Genomic DNA, 20,768 nt, shown 5'->3' with positions numbered 1-20,768 from the left:
CCAAAGCAGTGTTTCTCAACTTTTTCACACAAGGTGAAAACCCGAGAAAAGTGGCTGGAGGTTCTGGCCACCTCAACCTACCTCCATCCAGATCTCCTGAGGGCTTAGGGGATAGATCAATAACAACATGTTTATAACTTACATGTGACATATAGGCAGGGAAGGTATTATCTAAAGCAGTTGCATACAAATCATTCTATGATCTTGATAAAATGCAGATCGAATACGTCTGGAGTAAGGACTGAAATTTTGCATTTCTAATGACCTTCCAGGTGCGGTTACTGCCTACACTTTAAGGAGCAAGGTCTAGTAAACTGTAGTGTCTCTACTACCTCTTAAATTCATCTTTTTGGCGAGGAGAGGGATAATTCACCTTTTTAAAATTGTGGCAAAACAGGCATACAATAAAATTTTGCCTGTAACTATTTTTAAGTATACAGTTCAGTGGCATTAAGTACACTTACACTGTTGTGCAATAATCAACACTATCCATTTTGTTCAGAACTTTTCATCTTCTCAAGTTGAAATTCTGTACCAATTAAGTTCCTCCCATCCCCTCCTCCCCTCACACCCTGGCAACCACCTTTCTACTCTCTATTAATTGAACTACTAGGTACTTTTCACAAGTGAAATCATAAATATTTGCCCTTTTACAAGTGGCTTATTTCATGAAACATAACTTCTTCAAGGTCAAATTGCACTGTAGCGTGTGTCAGAATTTCCTTCTTTTTTCAAGGCTGAATAATATTCCATTGTGTGTATATAACTACAGTTTGTTTCTCTATTCCTTGATTGACTCTTGGGTTACCACCACATTTTGGCTATTGTTTTTTTTTTTTTTTTTTTTTTTTTAATTTTTTTTTTTTTTTTTTTTTTTTTTTGAGGCGGAGTCTCGCTCTGTCACCCAGGCTGGAGTGCAATGGCCGGATCTCAGCTCACTGCAAGCTCCGCCTCCCGGGTTTACGCCATTCTCCTGCCTCAGCCTCCCGAGTAGCTGGGGCTACAGGCGCCCGCCATCTCGCCCGGCTAATTTTTTATATTTTTTTAGTAGAGACGGGGTTTCACTGTATTAGCCAGGAGGGTCTCGATCTCCTGACCTCGTGATCCGCCCGTCTCGGCCTCCCAAAGTGCTGGGATTACAGGCTTGAGCCACCGCGCCCGGCCCACATTTTGGCTATTGTGAATCATGATCTATGAACATGGGTGTACAAATATGTTTTGAGTCCCTGCTTCCAACGTACTTGGGCATATATCCATGAGTAGACCTGAGAGATTGTATCGTAATTCTATCTTTAATTTTTTGAGTAAACACTACAGTTTTTCATAGAGGCTGAACCATTTTACATTCTCCCAACACTGCAAGAAAGTTCCAATTTCTCCACATTCTCACCAACACTTTTGTTTATTAGGATAACAGCCATCCTAATAGGTGTGAAGTGGTGAGCTCACACTTTAAATAATACACCCTCATTCAACACTTACCTGCTTGATTTCTCGTAACAGATCTGCATCTATGTAATACCTTTCTTCAGATCTGACTGCTCCAAAATGATTCTGCATCCTGATTTGAGACATCAATTCATTTAGTCGACCCTAAAAGTTAAGACTGAGTCAAATGACAACTGCCAATAAAGACTTGTAAAAGAGAATGTTTTCTTTTGAAAGGATGGTTTCAAAATCATCTATTAAAAATTTCTATTTATCTCTCTGTACATTATATTGAAACACTAATAGTAGCCAAAAGAACCATGACTGAGTTTACTTTAGAAAGGAAGTTCTGGCCGGGCGCGGTGGCTCAACCCTGTAATCCCAGCACTTTGGGAGGCCGAGACGGGCGGATCACGAGGTCAGGAGATCGAGACCATCCTGGCTAACACAGTGAAACCCCGTCTCTACTAAAAAATACAAAAAAACTAGCCGGGTGAGGTGGCGGCGCCTGTAGTCCCAGCTACCCAGGAGGCTGAGGCAGGAGAATGGCGTGAACCCGGGAGGCGGAGCTTGCAGTGAGCTGAGATCCGGCCACAGCACTCCAGCATGGGTGACAGAGCGAGACTCCGTCTCCAAAAAAAAAAAAAGGAAGGAAGTTCTAATTGGAGATAACAAACACAAGTATACAAAATTCCTGCTTGAAGACAACATAACTTTTTGTCTGCAGATCCACCTGAAACAAACTTTAGCATTATGGTCTTAGATGTGGTTACCTTGAACTGAGTAGGTGCATTTAGTTCACCCTGAATTGTATCCAGCTGAACTCGCAACTGCTCTTCATCAGCCTGAATGGCATAACCACTCTTCCTTTGAATTTCCTGTTTGATTAGGACCTATACAAATAAAAACCACCAATAACAATAGAATCATCTCTTTTTAGTTATGCAAGTAGTAGTATTACAATTAGTTGCTGAAAGAAATCAGCTGAAAATTAAACAACAGTAGGGTTCAACAGTTCAGGATTTTAATTATGTTTCTGTCCATTTTAACTGGGCAAAAGTTATCACATACACTGATGTACACTTGGTTGTTTTTTGAGACAGGGTCTTGTTCTGTCTCTAAGGTTGAAGTGCAGTGGTGTAAACATAGCTCACTGGATCCTTGACCTCTGGGGCTCAAGCGATCCTCCTGCCTCAGCTCCCGAGTAGCTGGGACCACAGGTGTGCACCACTGCACTTGGTTAATTTTTTTTTTTTTTGGAGATGGAGTCTCGCTCTGTCGCCCGGGCTGGAGTGCAGTGGCCGGATCTCAGCTCATCGCAAGCTCCGCCTCCCGGGTTTATGCCATTCTCCTGCCTCAGCCTCCCGAGTAGCTGGGACTACAGGCGCCCACCTTGCCCGGCTAGTTTTTTTGTATTTTTTAGTAGAGACGGGGTTTCACCATGTTAGCCAGGATGGTCTCAATCTCCTGACCTCGTGATTCGCCCGTCTCGGCCTCCCAAAGTGCTGGGATTACAGGCTTGAGCCACCGCGCCCGGCCAATTTTTAAAATTTTTTTGTAGGGGGTCTCACTATGTGGCCCAGGCTAGTCTTGAACTCCCGGGCTTAATTAAGTGATCCTCCAGCCTTGGCCTCCCAGAGTGCTGGGTTTATAGGTGTGAACCACTTTGCCCAGTCAACAATTTTAATACTATGGTATGGCTTAGCCAGGAGCAGTGGCTCACACCTGTAATCCCAGCACTTTGGGAGGTCAAGGCGGGTGGATCACGAGGTCAGGAGATTGAGACCATCCTGGCTAACACGACGAAACCCCATCTCTACTAAATATACAAAAAACTAGCCGGGCGAGGTGGTGCACGCCTGTAGTCCCAGCTACTTGGGAGGCTGAGGCAGGAGAATGGCGGAAAACCCAGGAGACGGAGCTTGCAGTGAGCTGAGATCGCGCCACTGCACTCCAGCCTAAGCGACAGAGTGAGACTCCATCTCAAAAAATAAACAAACAAAAAAACTATGGTATGGCTTTAAAGCAGTACAAAAAAATAGGCAACATAATACCCGTTTCAGACATTTACTCACAGCCTTTCTAAGGAAAGAGTTCTTTAAAGATGAGTCTATAATACTTATGTCTAAAAATTATTTCTCGGATTTTTTTTGAGATGACAAAAGCGTTAAGAAACAATACGAGAATGTAAAAGACAAGTTTTCTCTCATACCCCCAAGACAAATAGTGCTAACTGATGTTCATTCCCCTGTACCTTTCTCCTTGCTCATACAGAGAGAGTGCACACACACAGATCCAAAATAAAACTAAATAGTATATATCACTCTGTGACATGGTTCCTTTTTTGGCTGTTGTTTTTGTTTTTCTGAGACGACCTCGCTTTCTTGCCCAGGCTGGAGTGTGGCACAATCATAGCTCAATGCAGCATCAATCCCCTGGGCTCAAGCAATCGTCCCACTTCAGTCTCCCAAGTAGCTGGAATTACAGGTGCTCACTACCATGCCTGGCTAATTTTTTTTCTTTTTGCTTTTTTTTTCAGTAGAGATGAGGTCTCCCGATGTTGCCCAGGCTGGTCTTGAACTCTTAAACTCAAATGATCCTTCTGCCTCAGCCTCTCAAAGTACTGGGATTACAGGCATGGGCCACTGTGCCAGGCCGCTTCTCTTTCTTTTGAATTTAACAATACATCAGGAGAAAGGGTCTAAAGCAGTGGCCTTGGTTTGCTGCTACTCTCCAAGCCCAGCTTATTCGGTTAAAAACAGTGCAAGTCCCTCCATACTCTCAGCCATACTCCTATAACCATATATTTTTCATAAACACACACACAGACTGACTGCTTTTTGCTCATCTAAATTTTTAAAAATGATTATATATAATTAACAAAATTTTATTATCAAATTAATCATTAAATTTTACTATAAATTAAAATGATAATTTTATTATCAAAATCTCATGAAATCCCTTAAGAAGTATAGCTCTAATTTGTTATTTTTAATGGCTGTATGCTTTTTTAATGTTATTAACCAATAATCAATCATTACTGTCTTGATGCATATACATTTTGTTTTCACACTATAAACAATGCCATAATAAACATTTTGTAGCTTTGACTCTATAATCAATGCTGTAATAAATATTTTGTAGCTTTGACACTACAATGCTATAATAAACATTTTTGTGCATATATCTATTTAACTGGTATAGATCTTTAACAATGAGGCTGAGTTTTAGAGTAAGCTGCTAGATTGCTTTCCCAAAAGATCCTATTGATTTAGATTCATAGGCCACACATCAGAATACCCTTTCCCCACAGTCCTGTCAAGTACAGGTGGTGGTTGTTTAAATTTTTCCCAACCTGGTGAGTGTAAAGGGATTTTGGTTTTTTTTTTGAGATGGAGTTTCACTCTGTCACCCAAGCTGGAGTGCAGTGGCATGATCTTGACTCACTGCAACCTCCGCTTCCCGGGTTCAAGCAATTCTCTGCCTCAGCCTCCCATGCAGCTGGGATTATAGGCGCCTGTCACCACGCCCTGCTAATTTTTGTATTTTTAGTAGAGATGGGGTTTCACCATCTTGGCCAGGCTGGTCTTGAACTCCTGACCTCATGATCCACCTGCCTCGGCCTCCCAAAGTGCTGGGATTACAGGCGTGAGCCACTGCGCCCAGCCGGGATCTCATTTTTTTTCTTTAATCTGCAATTCCCAGATTCCTAGAAAATTAAAGGGACCATCTTTTAATGACTAAGAACTATTTTGCATTTGCTTTTTCTGTGAACTGCCTTTACACATATTTTGCCCAAATTTCAATTGGGTTTTATTGTCAAATTATAGGATCTCTTTGTATAATATGAATATGAACACCAAATCTAAAATCAATGCTGTCTGCAAAATTTCCTTTTCCTAAATTCTATCACATGACTACTGACAAATGGCTTCTGGTATCTTTTGCTATACACAATTTTTTATGTGGCCAATGTTGGTTTATAGTTTCTAGCTTTCTGATCAAGTGTCTCTCAAATCCCAGGCTGTACATACAGCGTTCAAAGTTTCTTTAAGTCTTCAGTCCACTTTATTTTTATATGATGCAATGGTCTAATTTTATTTCATTCCTTATGTATAGTTATACTCCAGCATTATTTATTAAATAAACCCACTGAATTGAAATACCACCTTTATCATATATTAAATTGTCAGCACACTATCATCTATTTATAAATTCCCTATTCTGTTGCATGCATGTTTCTGTCCAATCCCATGCAGATACTATATTGATTCAATTACAAGAGGTTTAAAATAGGTTCTGAAATCTGGTAAAGAAATCCTTGTTCACTATTTCTTTTTTGTTCCTGAACAAGCTAGTCTCAAACATTTATTCTTCTTTATAAACTTAAAGAAATTTTAATCAAAATTTTTTGAGAGACAAGGTCTCCCTATGTTGCCCAGGCAACAGAGTGCAGTGGCTACTCATAGGCACAATCATAGCTCACTACAGCCTCGAACTCCTGGGCTCAAGTGATTCTCCTGCCTCAGCCCTCTGAGTAGCTGTGACGATAGGCGCCATGTCATCGCACCCAGCTTAATCAATTTTTAAAAAGCTGTAATTCATTTTTAATTTTGTAAAGTGGATATTAAGTATTCTCATCTAAGAATATAGTTTATTTGTAAATACCTATACTTTCTTTTTTTTTTTTTGAGACGGAGTCTCACTCTGTCACCCAGACTGGAGTGCAGTGGCCGGATCTCAGCTCACTGCAAGCTCCGCCTCCTGGGTTCACGCCATTCTCCTGCCTCAGCCTCCCGAGTAGCTGGGACTACAGGCGCCCGCCACCTCGCCCGGCTAGTTTTTTGTATTTTTTTAGTAGAGACGGGGTTTCACCGTGTTAGCCAGGATGGTCTCGATCTCCTGACCTCGTGATCCGCCCGTCTCGGCCTCCCAAAGTGCTGGGATTACAGGCTTGAGCCACCACGCCCAGCCAAATACCTATACTTTCCTCATAAATATATTCCTAAGTATTTCACAGTTTTGTCACCATAGTGAATGGAACATTTTCCTATTTCCAGATAGTAAAAAGAAAAGTTGATTTTTGTACTTTTATATCTAGCTGGCTTACTACATTAATTCTATGGTTTATTCCCTTGGGTATTCCAGATATACAATCATATCAGCAAAAAGAGAACACTTAATCATTTTCCCAATGTTTATATTATTTCTTTGCTTGTTTTATTTATGAAAACCTCCAAGACAGCAACGAATAATGATGATAATATTGGGTGTCCGTGTCTAGTTTCTAAATGCAATTTTAGTGTTTTGCCTTTTTGAGTATTTGCTATTCATTTTTGGTTATAGTTTCTATTATATGTTTTCCCTTAATGTGTTGCTATAATAAGTCATGCTGACAGATGTCCTGTTATTAAAACCAACCCTGCATTCCCGAATAAACTTTACTTGGTCATAGCATATTTTTTAAGAAATTGATAAAGAGCTGGATTCTCTTTGCTTATACTTCATTTAGAATGTGGTTTTTCAGTCTGATTTGAGATATACTCCACATACAACAATTAATCTGTTTTAGGTGTTCAGTTCTATGAATCTTGTAAATACATACAGTCGTGTAACCATCACCATGATTAAGGTACATTAATATTTCCATCACCCCAAGCCCCTTGTAGTCACACTTCTCTCCTCATTTATAGTCCCTGGCAACTACTAATCTGTTATCTGCCCCTAATTTTATTTTGTATAATGTTATATAAATAGAATCACGCCTTACATAGCCTTCAAGTCTGGCTTTTTTCACTTAGCATAATTTGCATCTCTTTAAAGTAACTGTTTATAATTTCTTTTCAGATGCTACAAACAGAAATGTAAAATGGTACAGCTGCTTTGGAAAACAGTTTGGTAGTTCCTCAAAAAGTTAAACACTGTGCATATGACACAGCAATTTCACTCCTAGGTTTACACCCAAGAGAAATAGAAGTATATGTGCACACAAACACTTGTAAATAAATTTTGATAGCAATATTATTCATAATAGCCAAAAAGCAGAACAACCAAAATGTCCATCAATCGAGTAAAATGTGGCTTAGCCATACGATGGAATATTCAGCAATAAATGAATAATAATCATTTATTAGTACCTGAAGTACTATTACATGGTACAACACAGATGAACTTTGAAAACATTATGCTAAACAAAAGAAGCCAGTCACAAAAGACCAAATATCGTTATGATTCCATTTATATGAGGTTTCCAGAACAGGCAAATCCATAGAGGCAAAACTGGTTGCACAGGACTTGCGGTGAAATGGGGAAGATTTGCGGTGAAATGGGGAAGTGACTGAAAATGGGTATGGGATTTGTTTGTAGGGTGATGGAAATGTTCTAAAATTGATTGTGGTGATAATGGTTATACAAGTCTCTGAATATACTAAAAGCCATTGAACTGCACACTTTAAATGAGTAAATAGTATTGTATGCAAATTATCTCAAGCTGTGAAAAAAGAACAAATGAGGAAGCTATATACATTATTCCTCAATTGTCTAGAATAATTAAAATAACACTGGAATTAGCTCTTTTGTGGTTGGACAAAATTTGGCAATGAAACTATCTGTCCTTGAGGCCTTTTTCATGTTTCATCTTTCATTTTTCCAATTGCTTCTGTGGTTTTTTTTTTTTCACTTCTCTGTAGATTAATTTTGGTAATTTTCATTTTCATAGAAAAATCAAAATAAAACTTCCTCTGAGTTCCAGATTTGTTACCCTAAAGTACATGCAGTATCTAATCTTTTTTTTTTTTTTTTTTTTCCTTTTTTCTGAGATGGACTCTTGCTCTGAGGTCTCCTAGGCTGGAATGCAGTGGCATGATCTCGGCTCACTGCAACCTCCACCTCCCGGGTTCAAGCAATTCTCCTGCCTCAGCCTCCCGAGTAACTGCGACTACAGGTGCAAGCAACCATGCGTGGCTAATTTGTTTTAATTTTAGTTGAGATGGGGTTTCACTGTGTTGCCCAGGCTGGTCTTGAACTCCTAGGCTCAGGCAATCCACTCACCTTGGCCTCCCAAAGTGCCAGGATTACAGGCGTGAGCCACCGTGCCCGGCCCATGCAGTATCTTCTTATTCTGTTTTGTGTATCTATGGTGATGCCTCTTTTCTCACTACCAATTTTGTATATTTTGCTCTGCTTTTCCCTTCTTCTGGTTGATGAGATGCTTAGTAATTTTAATGGTCTTTTCGAAGAAACAGTTTTACAATTTATTCTTTGCACTATTACATTTTTTAGTCTTTCACTAATTTCACATTTATCTTTCTTTCTTTTTAGTTTCTTTTGGCTTATCTTGATATTCCTTTTCTAATTTGAGTACTCAGTTCCTTTATTTTTCACATTTGATCTTTCAAAATGAGACTTTTTTATGACTGTAAATTTTCCTCTGAGTACAGATTTGGCTGTTTCCCATTGGTTCTGGTATGTAATATTTCTGTTTTCATGACAGTTAATAATTTCAGTTGTTATTATTTTTTAATTCCTCCTGTTAATTTGTAAATTCTATTGTTGTTTTTCGACCATTATGGTTACACTCCTTTTTCTAGCACTCAAAATAATTTTCTGAACTATTTTATGAAATTTATGAGACATCGATAATCTCACAGAAGTTTCCCTTGCACTAAGATACTTTATTTCTTCATTGCTTTCCCTCAAATTCTCACTAAAATATGAACTTTAGGATATTTTTATTCTCCTCACTCAACCCTATGAGACCTATTTTCCAATTTCAGAGTTCTACTGAAAGAATTCGGTACTTCTAGTTTCACATTATTATTTTAGCGTTTTTTTTCTATTTTAAAAATCTATATTTAGTACATTATTTCACATACACAGCCTTATAAACACTGGGGGAAAAAATCCAAATTACTACCTGTAAAGTTCTATGGGAAAGATCCATGAGTTTCCTCTTGTATTGTGCAATTTTGGCTACAGATGTAGTTTGGTTCTTTTGTAGCTCACTAATATCTTCAGATATGATCTGTTTAAAAAAAAATTGGGGGGGTTAATCAAATATCACAACTATTTATCAGTTACACCTGTATGGAAATTCTAATCTTGGGATAAGCCAGAGATACATCCCTCAAAATATAAACTCTTTCCCTACAAATCTATGCTTAGATTTCTTCCCTTTTTACATACCTAAAATGTTTTTAAAAGAATCATGCAAAGATATCTTTACAGCTCTAGGAAATTTAGCAATGAGGCAATACATAGAAAAAAATAAGCTGGGCGTGGTGGCTCACACCTGTAATCCTAGCACTTTGGGAGGTCAAGGCAGGCAAATTACTTAAGGTCAGGGGTTCAAGACCAGCCTGGCCAACATAGTGAAACCCTGTCTCTACTAAGAATACAAAGAAGTAGCTGGGCATGGTGGCATGCGCCTGTAATCCCAGCTACTTGGAAGGCTGATGCAGGAGAATCACTTAAACCCAGAGGACGGGGCCGAGATCGTGCCACTGCACTCCAGCCTGGGCAACAGAGTGAGACTCCATGTCACAGAAACAAAAAACAAAAAAAAAAAAAACAGAGTGAGACTCCATCACACACACACACACACACACACACACACACACACACACACACGGCTGGGCACAGTGGCTCACTCCTGTAATCCTAGCACTTTGGGAGGCCAAGGCAAGAGGAGTGCTTGAGACCAGGATTTAGAGACAAGCTTGGGCAACATAGCAAGACCTTGTCTCTACAAAAAATAAAAAATTAACCAGGTGTAGTGCTATATGCCTGTAGTCCCAGCTCCTTAGGAGGCTGAGGCGGAAGGATGACTTGAGCCGTGATCACACTCCAGCATGTAGGGGTGGGGGGAGGGAGGCGGAGAGAGAGGAAATTAAGGAATTTGAAGTAATATGGAATACAGCCAACAATCAGGTCTGAATGGAAGAAGTTAAGATATATAAGATGATATCTAGGGGGTGTCTTAATAGACAAGTAGCCCTGTATGTAACTATTGACAGAAAGTACAGTACATTTCAACATTAACTGTTATAGAATACTTGGAAGGAGTCATCAGAGTGCAGAGGAAAATGAATGATATTAATTATGCAGCAGGATACATTTTCATGCCTCTGGATCTTTGACTTGCTGTTTTACCTGACTGAAATCCACTATTCTGCCTTAGGAAGTCTTAACCTTACAGGGTAGGTTAAAATCTCACTATTTTATTAAAGCATCCCAATCAGAATTAATCCCATAATTGTTTCTATCATAATTAATCATTCTATGTCACTGGCTTATATTAACATGTTATAAGAAAGAGGATAAGACGATTGTGCAAGACATATTTTAGCACATCCACCTGCGCACATCACCTTTTAAAGAAACTTTCCAATGCCATGCCATGCTGAAAGGACAAAATTAGGTGGCCATGTTTTATATTACATAACCTAGGCAATCTCCCATCCCAATTTTGAAAAATCACCAGGGTTTTTAGATACAAGAGTACTTACGACATTATTTCCTACCAGTAATAACTAAAAAAATTAGACATGTTATCAGTCACAGTATTTACTAACAAATACTAAAACCATCTAGGAATTGAGTCAAGAAAGAATGCACAAGATTTTAAAAGGGAATATTTAAAAATTATTTTAAAGGACATAAAAGACCACAAGGATTAAAGAGACACACCACATTCATGGATGAAATGATTTAATATTAAAATTCAATTCCCACAAATGAGTCTTTGCATTTAATGCAATTCCAACCATAATTCTAGCATTCTGACAAGTTGATTCTAAAGTTTTTATGGAAGAATAAAGATCCATAAGGACCCAGAAAACTCTGAAAAGAAGAATCAAGATTAGAGATTCAGTCTACTAGATATTAAGATACACTACAAAGCCCTAACACTAAAAAAATGTGGAATGGGTGGGTATAAGAACAGACCAACTGGCCAATGAAACATAAGAGAGGGTCTAGAAAAGATCACATATATATGGAAACTTAGTGTAATTTAAATTCTTTGATAATCATTAAGGAATATCACATTTTTATAGGCAATATTAAAAATATGGACCCACTATTTAAAGAAGAATAAATCTGAGTTCATACCACATACTTTATATAAAGGTAAACTCCATGATGACAACAAAAAACTCAAATGTGAAAGGTTAAACTCTAAATTTTTTAAAATGTAGGATACTCTCAGAATTTACGGTGAAAAATTATTGAAGCAAATTCCCAAAAAGAAAACACAAGGTAAACATTTAATGGATATCATTACATTAAAATTAAGGATTTCTCTTCAACCACAGACACCAAAGACAGAGTTAACAGAGAGATGAAAAGAAGATATTTACAATGTTAAGTTCTGGACAAGATGAACTAAGTACATGCAACTCCAATCTTCCCATTTAATACAGCTATAAAACTGAGATGGAATACATGGGGCAGCTATCTGAGGACTCTGGCAGGAAGATCAGGGAAGACAGGAATTTAAAGTACCACTGAACTTGTGGTGAGTTTACCCATTTTTCCCCTCAGGCATCCCTAGTCTGGTTTCAACCCAGCCTCAAACCTGGAAATGAGCATAAATGCTGAAAGGGAGCTCCAAGAGAAGTCTGCTAGTTCTAGTGGGAGGAGATACATCGTATTACCTAGAGAAAGGTTTCTCAACTTCAGCACTATTAATGTTGGGTAATTACTTGTTGTGGGAGTACTGTTCTGTACACTGTAGACTGTGTGCAGCATCTGGGCCTCTACACATTAGATGCCTGTAGCACTCCCCAACCAAGAGTCTCTAAACACTGCCAAACGTGCTTTGGGAGACAAAATCACCACCACCACCATAAGCCACTACTAAGAAGTACTGCTCTAAGACTTGAAATAATAGATTAAAAGGAAATGCTAAAAAGAAAAAAAAAAAAAAAAAGTCCAAATAACCCAAAAGAAAGCAGAAAAACGGAAACAGGAATGGAAAACAGAGGCTGCAAACACAAAACAAATAATGGTAGGACTAAATCCAAACTTTATGCCGTCTACAAGAGTCTCACTTCAAATATAACAATATACCTAGGTTAAAAGCAAAAAGATGGACAAAGGCATGCCATACAAACACTTTTTATCAAAAAAAAGGTAGCGTGGCTATGTTAACATCAGACAAAGACTTCAGAGTGTCTTGAGTAAGTGTCCATGAACAGATGAATGGATAAAGAAAACATGGTGTGTGCCGGGCGCGGTGGCTCAGCCTGTAATCCCAGCACTTTGGGAGGCCGAGACGGGCGGATCACGAGGTCAGGAGATCGAGACCATCCTGGCTAACACGGTGAAACCCCGTCTCTACTAAAAATACAAAAACTAGCCGGGCGAGGTGGCGGGCGCCTGTAGTCCCAGCTACTCGGGAGGCTGAGGCGAGACGGAGCTTGCAGTGAGCTGAGATCCGGCCACTGCACTCCAGTCTGGGCGACAGAGCGAGACTCCGCCTCAAAAAAAAAAAAAAAAGAAAACATGGTGTGTATGTGTACACATATATACACATACAATAGAATACTATTTAATCATGAAAAAGAATGAAGTGCTACCATTTGCAGCAACACAGATGAACTTGGAAGACATTTTGTTAAGTGAAATAAGCCACGCACAGAAAGATAAATTCTGCATGTTCTCACTCATATGTGGAAGCTAAAAAAAAGTTGATTTCGTAGAAGTAGAGAGTAGAATAGGAGCTACTAGAGGTGGAGAAAGAGTAGGAGCAGGGAATTGCCAAAGGTTGCTTAACAGACACAAAGTACAGCTGGATAGGAGGATTAAGTTCCAGTGTTCTACAGGGCTATAGGTAACTATAAATCATAACCATTTATTGTATTTCAAATAGCTATAGGAGTGAATTTTCAATGATACCAACAAATGATAAATGAATGGGGTAATGGATATGCTAATTACCCCATTTGATCATTACACACTGCATCCATGTATTGAATTATCACAATATGCCCCATAAATATGTAGTTATGTATCAATTAAAAATAATAATAAAAGAAAGTCATTAGAGAAGATATAAAATTTACCAGGGATTAAGAGGGATATGATATAATAATAAAAGGTAAATTTGCCAAGAAAACACAACAATCCTATATAACAACAGCCCTTCAAACTATTAATACATGAAGCAAAAACTGAGAAATAAAAGGAGAAAAACATAAATCCGTAAGTGTAGCTGTGAATTTCAACTCTCTTCTCAAACTAGCAGGCAGAAAACTCAACAAGAATACAGAACGGAAATGTTATCAACCAACTGGATCTCACTGACATTAATAGAAAACATCACCTAAGAATTGCAGCAACACACATTATTTTCATAGGCTCCTGGGTTATAAAGCCTTAGTAAAGTTGGCCAGGCGCGGTGGCTCATGCCTGTAATCCCAGAACTTTGGGAGGCTGAGGCGGGCAGATCACGAGGTCAGGACATCGAGACCACCCTGGCTAATACGGTGAAACCCCGTCTCTACTAAACATACAAAAAAATTAGCTGGGTGTGGTGGCGGTCCCAGTTACTTGGGAGGCTGAGGCAGGAGAATGGCGTGAACCTGGGAGGCGGGGCTTGCAGTGAGCCCAGATTGTGCCACTGCACTCTAGCCTGGGCAACAGAGAGAGACTCCGTCTCAAAAAACAAAACAAACAAACAAACAAAAAAAACCTTAGCACGGTTAAAAGAATTGAAATCATACAAATTTCTCTGACCTTTAAGAATCTTTTTTTTTTTTTTTTTTTTGAGGCGGAGTCTCGCTCTGCCGCCCAGGCTGGAGTGCAGTGGCCGGATCTCAGCTCACTGCAAGCTCCGCCTCCCGGGTTCACGCCATTCTCCTGCCTCAGCCTCCCAAGTAGCTGGGACTACAGGCGCCCGCCATCTCGCCCGGCTAGTTTTTTGTATTTTTTAGTAGAGACGGGGTTTCACCATGTTAGCCAGGATGGTCTCGATCTGCTGACCTCGTGATCCACCCGTCTCGGCCTCCCAAAGTGCTGGGATTACAGGCTTGAGCCACCGCGCCCGGCCTAGAATCTTTAAGTATTTAATTACGAAAGTCTTTTTTTTTTTTGAGGAGTCTCACTCTGTCGCCCAGACTGGAATGCAGTGGCACGATTTCTGTTCACTGTAACCTCTGCCTCCTGGGTTCAAGCAATTCTCATGCCTCAGCCTCCCAAGTTGCTGGCATTACAGGCATGCACCATGACACCCAGCTAATTTTTGTATTTTTTAGTAGAGACCAGATTTCACCACGTAAAGCCAGGCTTCTCTTAAACTCCTGATCTCAAGTGATCCACCCACCCTGGCCTCCTAGAAAAGTCTACTTTATGAAATAAAATATTAAGTATATTTAAGCATTAAGTAATTTTAAATTTGCTTCATCAATATACAATAATATAACAAGACAATTACATGTCAACACAAAAAAACTTAATTATAACCTTCATTTTCATAAGGCCCCATAAATAATAATGTGCAATCCCTGGCTGAAACTGGAAATGCCAGTCTAATTAATCTACTAAGCCAAGAATTCTAAATTCATTATCATATCAAATCAGACTCATGATTTGGGGACTTCTATCATAAAGAAGGTAGTTGCATAAAACTATAATTATTAATTTGCAGTGTATGCTACATTGTTTCCTGATTAAGATAAAATAGTAGCACATATTTTAAAAATAAATAAATGGCTATAATCCCTTTCCCTACTTCCAGGGCCAGGGAATGAAAAGCTCAATGCTTACATCTAATCTGGTTTGATGCTGCTTAGTCATCTGATCTTGAACCTTCAGTCTTCGGAGAAGTTCCTTAAAACCCACCATTGGTACAGGAATTAACCTGAAGAAACGCAGTGAACAATTTTCAGATTTTAAGCCCACCACTACAAAATACAAGAAGTTAAGGTTTTAATAACATTCATGTAATTTTACATCAACTTTCTAAGGCTCTAAGGCAGATCTATGACTATGAGATAACCATGTTACACCAAAGAGTTTTTATTCAACCTCCCTATTTTACAAATGAGGAAAAACAGTTCAGTCAAAACATTACATTATTAAATGCAAATGCAATTAGATTTTTCCACTCCTAGTTAGTTCTCACTATGCCATGAATTGCTGTTTAGAATTGCTTAAAAGACAGTTCTCACTATGCTATGCTGCCTTACTATAATCTTTCTTTTTTCCTTTTTGTTTTAGCTGAAGCTTTAGCTGGACTATAATTAATATTTTTTAAAGACCATGAAAATGAAAATAAACTTCTCTTATACGTAAGAATTATAATTAATAGCTCATATGTTTGCTTTCCTAGTAGCAAATATTAGTTCTTAAATGAAACAAGATGAAGACATACTTACTTTTCAGAATCAGGGTTATCTACCTTGGCCTGTTCCCAGATAATAGGATCAACACCTACCACAAATAAAAAATATTTTTTCTAAAACAATTTTCTATTTTTATAATATGTGTATGACAAAGGCTTTCCTAAAGTAAGACCCTAAACCCAAAGCTATAATGAAAAGTGACTGTCAAATATGATCATGGTAAAAATACAAATTTTTGCAGAATAAATAAAGCTCAAAAAAAGTACAGATTGAAAGGAAGTATCTATAACCTATAGGATAACAGATTAACCTCCAGAATATAGAAAGAGTTCCTAAACATCAAAAAAGAAGACAAAAAAAATCTAGAAAATGGGCAAAGGACACAAATAGGTAACTCACAAAAAATACAAATGTAGCCAATAAACATATTAAAAATGAGTATTAATTTTTAAATTAATTATTTGCCATCAGTGGCCAGAAAAATAACATTCCTGTTATGAATGTAAATGGTAGAACTTTCCCTGGAGGGCAATTTGGCAGTATCTAACATACATAATATTGACTCAAAAATTTTATTACCAGAGATCTATTCTAAAGAAATATATACCAATGTGTTTTAGGCCGGGCGCGGTGGCTCAAGCCTGTAATCCCAGCACTTTGGGAGGCTGAGGCGGGTGGATCACGAGGTCAGGAGATCGAGACCATCCTGGCTAACCCGGTGAAACCCCGTCTCTACTAAAAAAATACAAAAAACTAGCCGGGCGAGGTGGCGGGCGCCTGTAGTCCCAGCTACTCGGGAGGCTGAGGCAGGAGAATGGCGTAAACCCAGAAGGCGGAGCTTGCAGTGAGCTGAGATCCGGCCACTGCACTCCAGCCTGGGCGACAGAGCGAGACTCCGTCTCAAAAAAAAAAAAAAAAAAAAGAAATATATACCAATGTGTTTTAAGACATGTTTACAAGGATGTTGTTAATTACTGCATAGTTTGTAATAGTAAAAAGATAGAAAACAACTTAGAGGTGTTAAGTAAAGGTGTATCCATGGAATACTATGCAATGTTTAAATACAGTAAGATTTATCTTCATGTATTGACATGAAAAGTACTAAGAAATACTATAAGTGAAAACGCAAGCTGCAGACATATATACAGAATCCTTTTTTAAAAGATCTACATGTAAATATGCTTACATTTCAAATCACAGATAAAGGATTAAACAGGGTACCATAAATTGATAGTAGTTACTTCTGCGGAAAGGAACTAAAGGTAATCTATCACAGTCAATCTAGTTATGCCATCCAGAATATTTTACAGTGAGAACACATTCAGGTTTTACTTGAATATTCAATGAATATGAGATAAGCTAGAAAAAAGCCAAAATTTTACTAGTAAATTACCTTCGGTTAGATGGATTATGGACTATTTTTCTTCAGTTCACTATTTCTCAAAATTTCTATTTTAATACATACATATTAGCTATATAATAAAAAACTACATGAATACAAATATTCAAAACTATTTCCCAAATAAGTAGATATGTGATGATACTAATTTTATTAACATTAATAACCAACCAACACCTCTGAAATAGGGGGAGTGTTTAGTTCTACACCTTTCTTTTTTTTGAACTCTGTGATTCTAGAAACATACCAGCAGGAGGATTCTGTAAAAGCTGTTTGATCTGTGCAGGAGAAAGTTCTGTCCTAGTCATAGAAAGGGTTACACCAAGTTGCTGCAATTGTGTTTTTATATTGGCTTGTTCAAAATGGGCATATAGCGTTGTAGCTGGAACTCTTCTTGAAGTACCATTCGGTGAACGCTCAACAACATAAATAACAACTTCTGTCCTGAAGGAAGAATAACAAATTTATAAAATACGGAGCACAAAACTCATAGCCACAAACCTCAGCATATCATAGCATGTGATTTCAGAAGAGTGTTAAGTTGAATTCAGACATGGTTATCTTAGGAGGCGATTAAAATGTTTCCTTTTTTTTTTTTTTTTTTTTTTTTGGAGCAAGGTTTGCTCTGGTGCCCAGGCTGGAGTGCAGTGGCGTGATCACTGCAGCCTCAATGTCCCAGGCTCAAGCAATCCTCCCACCTCAGCCTCCAAGTAACTGAGAGTACAGTAGTCACACACCCGCTGTTTAGCTTACGTGTGTGTATATACATAAATATATATGTATTATATATATTTTTTAATTTTTTTGAGAGATGAACATTCGCTATGTTGCCTAGGCTAGTCTCAAACTCCTGGTCTCAAGCAATCCTCCCACCTTGACCTCCCAAAGTTCTGGGATTACAGGTATGATGAGCTGCTGTGCCCAATTGTTTTCTTCTTAAATCTTGGAAAATAAAAAAGTTTTACTTAATGTAATGTTCATTTACAAATCGACCTAAATGATAAAGTTAAAATGAACCAGGTAAATAAGATAATATTTGGGTTTTTTTTTTTTTTTTTTTTTTTGGAGACGAAGTTTCGCTCTGTCGCCCAGGCCGGAGTGCAGTGGCGCAATCTCGGCTCACGCCATTGTCCTGCCTCAGCCTCCCGAGTAGCTGGGACTACAGGCTCCCGCCACCACGCCCAGCTAATTTTTTTGTATTTTTAGTAGAGACAGGGTTTCACCCTGTTAGCCAGGATGGTCTCGATCTCCCGACCTCGTGATCTGCCCGTCTCGGCCTCCCAAAGTGCTGGGACTACAGGCATGAGCCACCATGCCCGGCCAATAAGATCATATTTATAAAGCCGTTTGCTTAGCTGCAAAATCCTATGTAAATGTTATTTATATAGAAAATTCTGTTGAAATTTATGGGTTCTCTGCAATTATGACCACAAGTAAAATCTAATTATTGCATCTCATTAAGAACCATTCCTCCAAATATCCTAAAATAAATGTCTTGCCACTAACACTGAGAATTATACTTAGGTCAAGGGAAGTAAAGCAATAATATTTATCCATGAGTGAACATGAACAGTAATCAGTTAATAACATTTTTCAATAACATCTTCATGGCCCTCAATTTGCACACATCTATGACAAATGGTCCCTTCCTGGCCTGAATGAAAATCTATAAAATTATTAGCATCTAGTAAGTTAAAAAACCCAAATTTTTAAAAAAGCTTTTAGATAAATGTTTTTATAAATACTGAATAATCACTACCTGAGAAAAGGCATTCTGCTCTGAGATTTAATTTGTGCTTTAGCAACGAAAACATTATTGATCACTCCCTTAGGACCAGAAATAAATACACAGAAATAAACAGTATATTTATGTATACTTACTGATCATCTGGCAATGTTTTAGTGCCCTCTACATTTACAGTAAGGGTCTGGTTTCCTCCCAAAACTTTATGCAATGATTCCACCAACTGTTGTTGTTGGCTTCGAATCTCTGTTTCTTTTTTGTTGAAAACTAAAACCACTAGCCCATCTTCATCTTTATTACTGGGCATGCAACTATAACCTACTGCCTGTGGAATGACAAAATAAACAATATAAAAAATATGTACAGGTCTTAAATCAAGTGTTTAACAGCTTAATATCTGCTAAAATGGGAAAAACAACTTAACATCTGGTAATTATGGGAATAATGATTCTTCCCACCATTTTGTGCCCTAGGAGGTCACAAAATTATAAAGAAAAACTATTTTACCCAGGAATAACATTAATCTATACAGTAAGATTAAAATTTCCCCTTTGAGAGAGTAACTAAAGAGCTTTCTCCCCTAAAAAATTTTGATATTCATTATTGTTGGTTGTTTCTTTTTTTTTTTTTGAGACGGAGTCTTGCTCTGTCGCCCGGGCTGGAGTGCAGTGGCCAGATCTCAGCTCACTGCAAGCTCCGCCTCCCGGGTTCCCGCCATTCTCCTGCCTCAGCCTCCCGAGTAGCTGGGACTACAGGCGCCCGCCACCTCGCCCGGCTAGTTTTTTGTATTTTTAGTAGAGACGGGGTTTCACCGTGTTAGCCAGGATGGTCTCGATCTCCTGACCTTGTGATCCGCCCATCTCGGCCTCCCAAAGTGCTGGGATTACAGGCTTGAGCCACCGCGCCCGGCCTATTGTTGGTTGTTTCTAAACCATCTGCATGCCGTTATAAAAGTGACTGCAAAAATCACCAACTAATTATAATTTATTTCACTATACAGATTGTTCCCAACTTAAGATTTTTCCATTTTATATGGTGTAAAAGCAATATGCATTCATATATACATACATATAAACCATACATGGAATTCTGATCTTTTAGTTTTTATCATAAAATTATTATTATAAGACAGACTTGGTGTTAAGATTATTTTGTCCAACTGTACAAAGATGTAAGTGTTCTAAGCATGTTTAAAGTAGGCTAGGCTATGATGCTTGGTAGGTTAAGTGTATTAAATGCATTTCTGAATTACAGTATTTTTAATTACGATGGGTTTATTGGGATGTAACCCATTATAACTTGAGGAGTATCTGTATATCTGATTCATGGAATCTTAAACTAAGTTTTAAATGTATAAAGAAGCAATTTACAAATAAATACTTTTAAATCATAATAATGACAGTCAACTTACAAATACTATAAAGAATGCCTGTATCACTTTATTGGTTTATATAATACAAAACTTTATGAAACAGGGTTGTATTTTTTCACATATTAATATGACCAATTATACTTTTCTAAAGAATTGCTCTTTAGGTAGAAGCCTTTTATCCTTTTCACCACTCATCTGCAACTTTTAAAAAAGAATTTAAATTAACTCAAGTGTACATTATGCATTTTACCATGTTATACACCAACTTTATTAAATTGTTATATTCAACTTATGTCTATTATTGAATACCTCTTAGCAACTAAATACATGTATCAAAATTTCAACTACATGCACTCAATATACTTTTTGTTAGTGATGAGACAAAGAGATGTTCTGCAACAAGAGAGGCTGACCACTTTATTCAAGGATCCCATCCTCAGCCTTACAGTTCCAAACACAGGGTTATGTACATATTGATTA

The 20,768-nt window shown here is 38.1% G+C and overlaps 1 protein-coding gene across 2 annotated transcripts in view; it reads right to left on the bottom strand.

Annotated features, from left to right (window-relative positions):
* Positions 1-20,768, bottom strand: part of NUP54 (nucleoporin 54) — a 36,604-nt gene that overhangs the window by 1,817 nt on the left and 14,019 nt on the right. The window contains exons 5-11 of one of the 2 annotated variants that reach the window (XM_033214385.1): positions 19,054-19,241; positions 17,420-17,616; positions 15,807-15,861; positions 15,196-15,289; positions 9,344-9,451; positions 2,202-2,321; positions 1,483-1,593 (exon numbers count right to left, since the gene is read on the bottom strand). In XM_033214385.1, the coding sequence (XP_033070276.1) occupies positions 1,483-1,593; positions 2,202-2,321; positions 9,344-9,451; positions 15,196-15,289; positions 15,807-15,861; positions 17,420-17,616; positions 19,054-19,241 (873 nt within the window). Of the gene's footprint in view, positions 1-1,482; positions 1,594-1,623; positions 1,780-2,088; positions 2,322-9,343; positions 9,452-15,195; positions 15,290-15,806; positions 15,862-17,419; positions 17,617-19,053; positions 19,242-20,768 lie in introns of those variants that run through there. The other variant, XM_033214386.1, reaches the window with a different exon arrangement.

This window comes from Trachypithecus francoisi, unplaced genomic scaffold, assembly GCF_009764315.1.
Source record: "Trachypithecus francoisi isolate TF-2019V2 unplaced genomic scaffold, Tfra_2.0 Lachesis_group1, whole genome shotgun sequence".
NCBI lineage: Eukaryota > Metazoa > Chordata > Mammalia > Primates > Cercopithecidae > Trachypithecus > Trachypithecus francoisi.
Note: the sequence above shows the minus strand (reverse complement) of the source record. Positions and strands in the feature narration are given on the sequence as shown.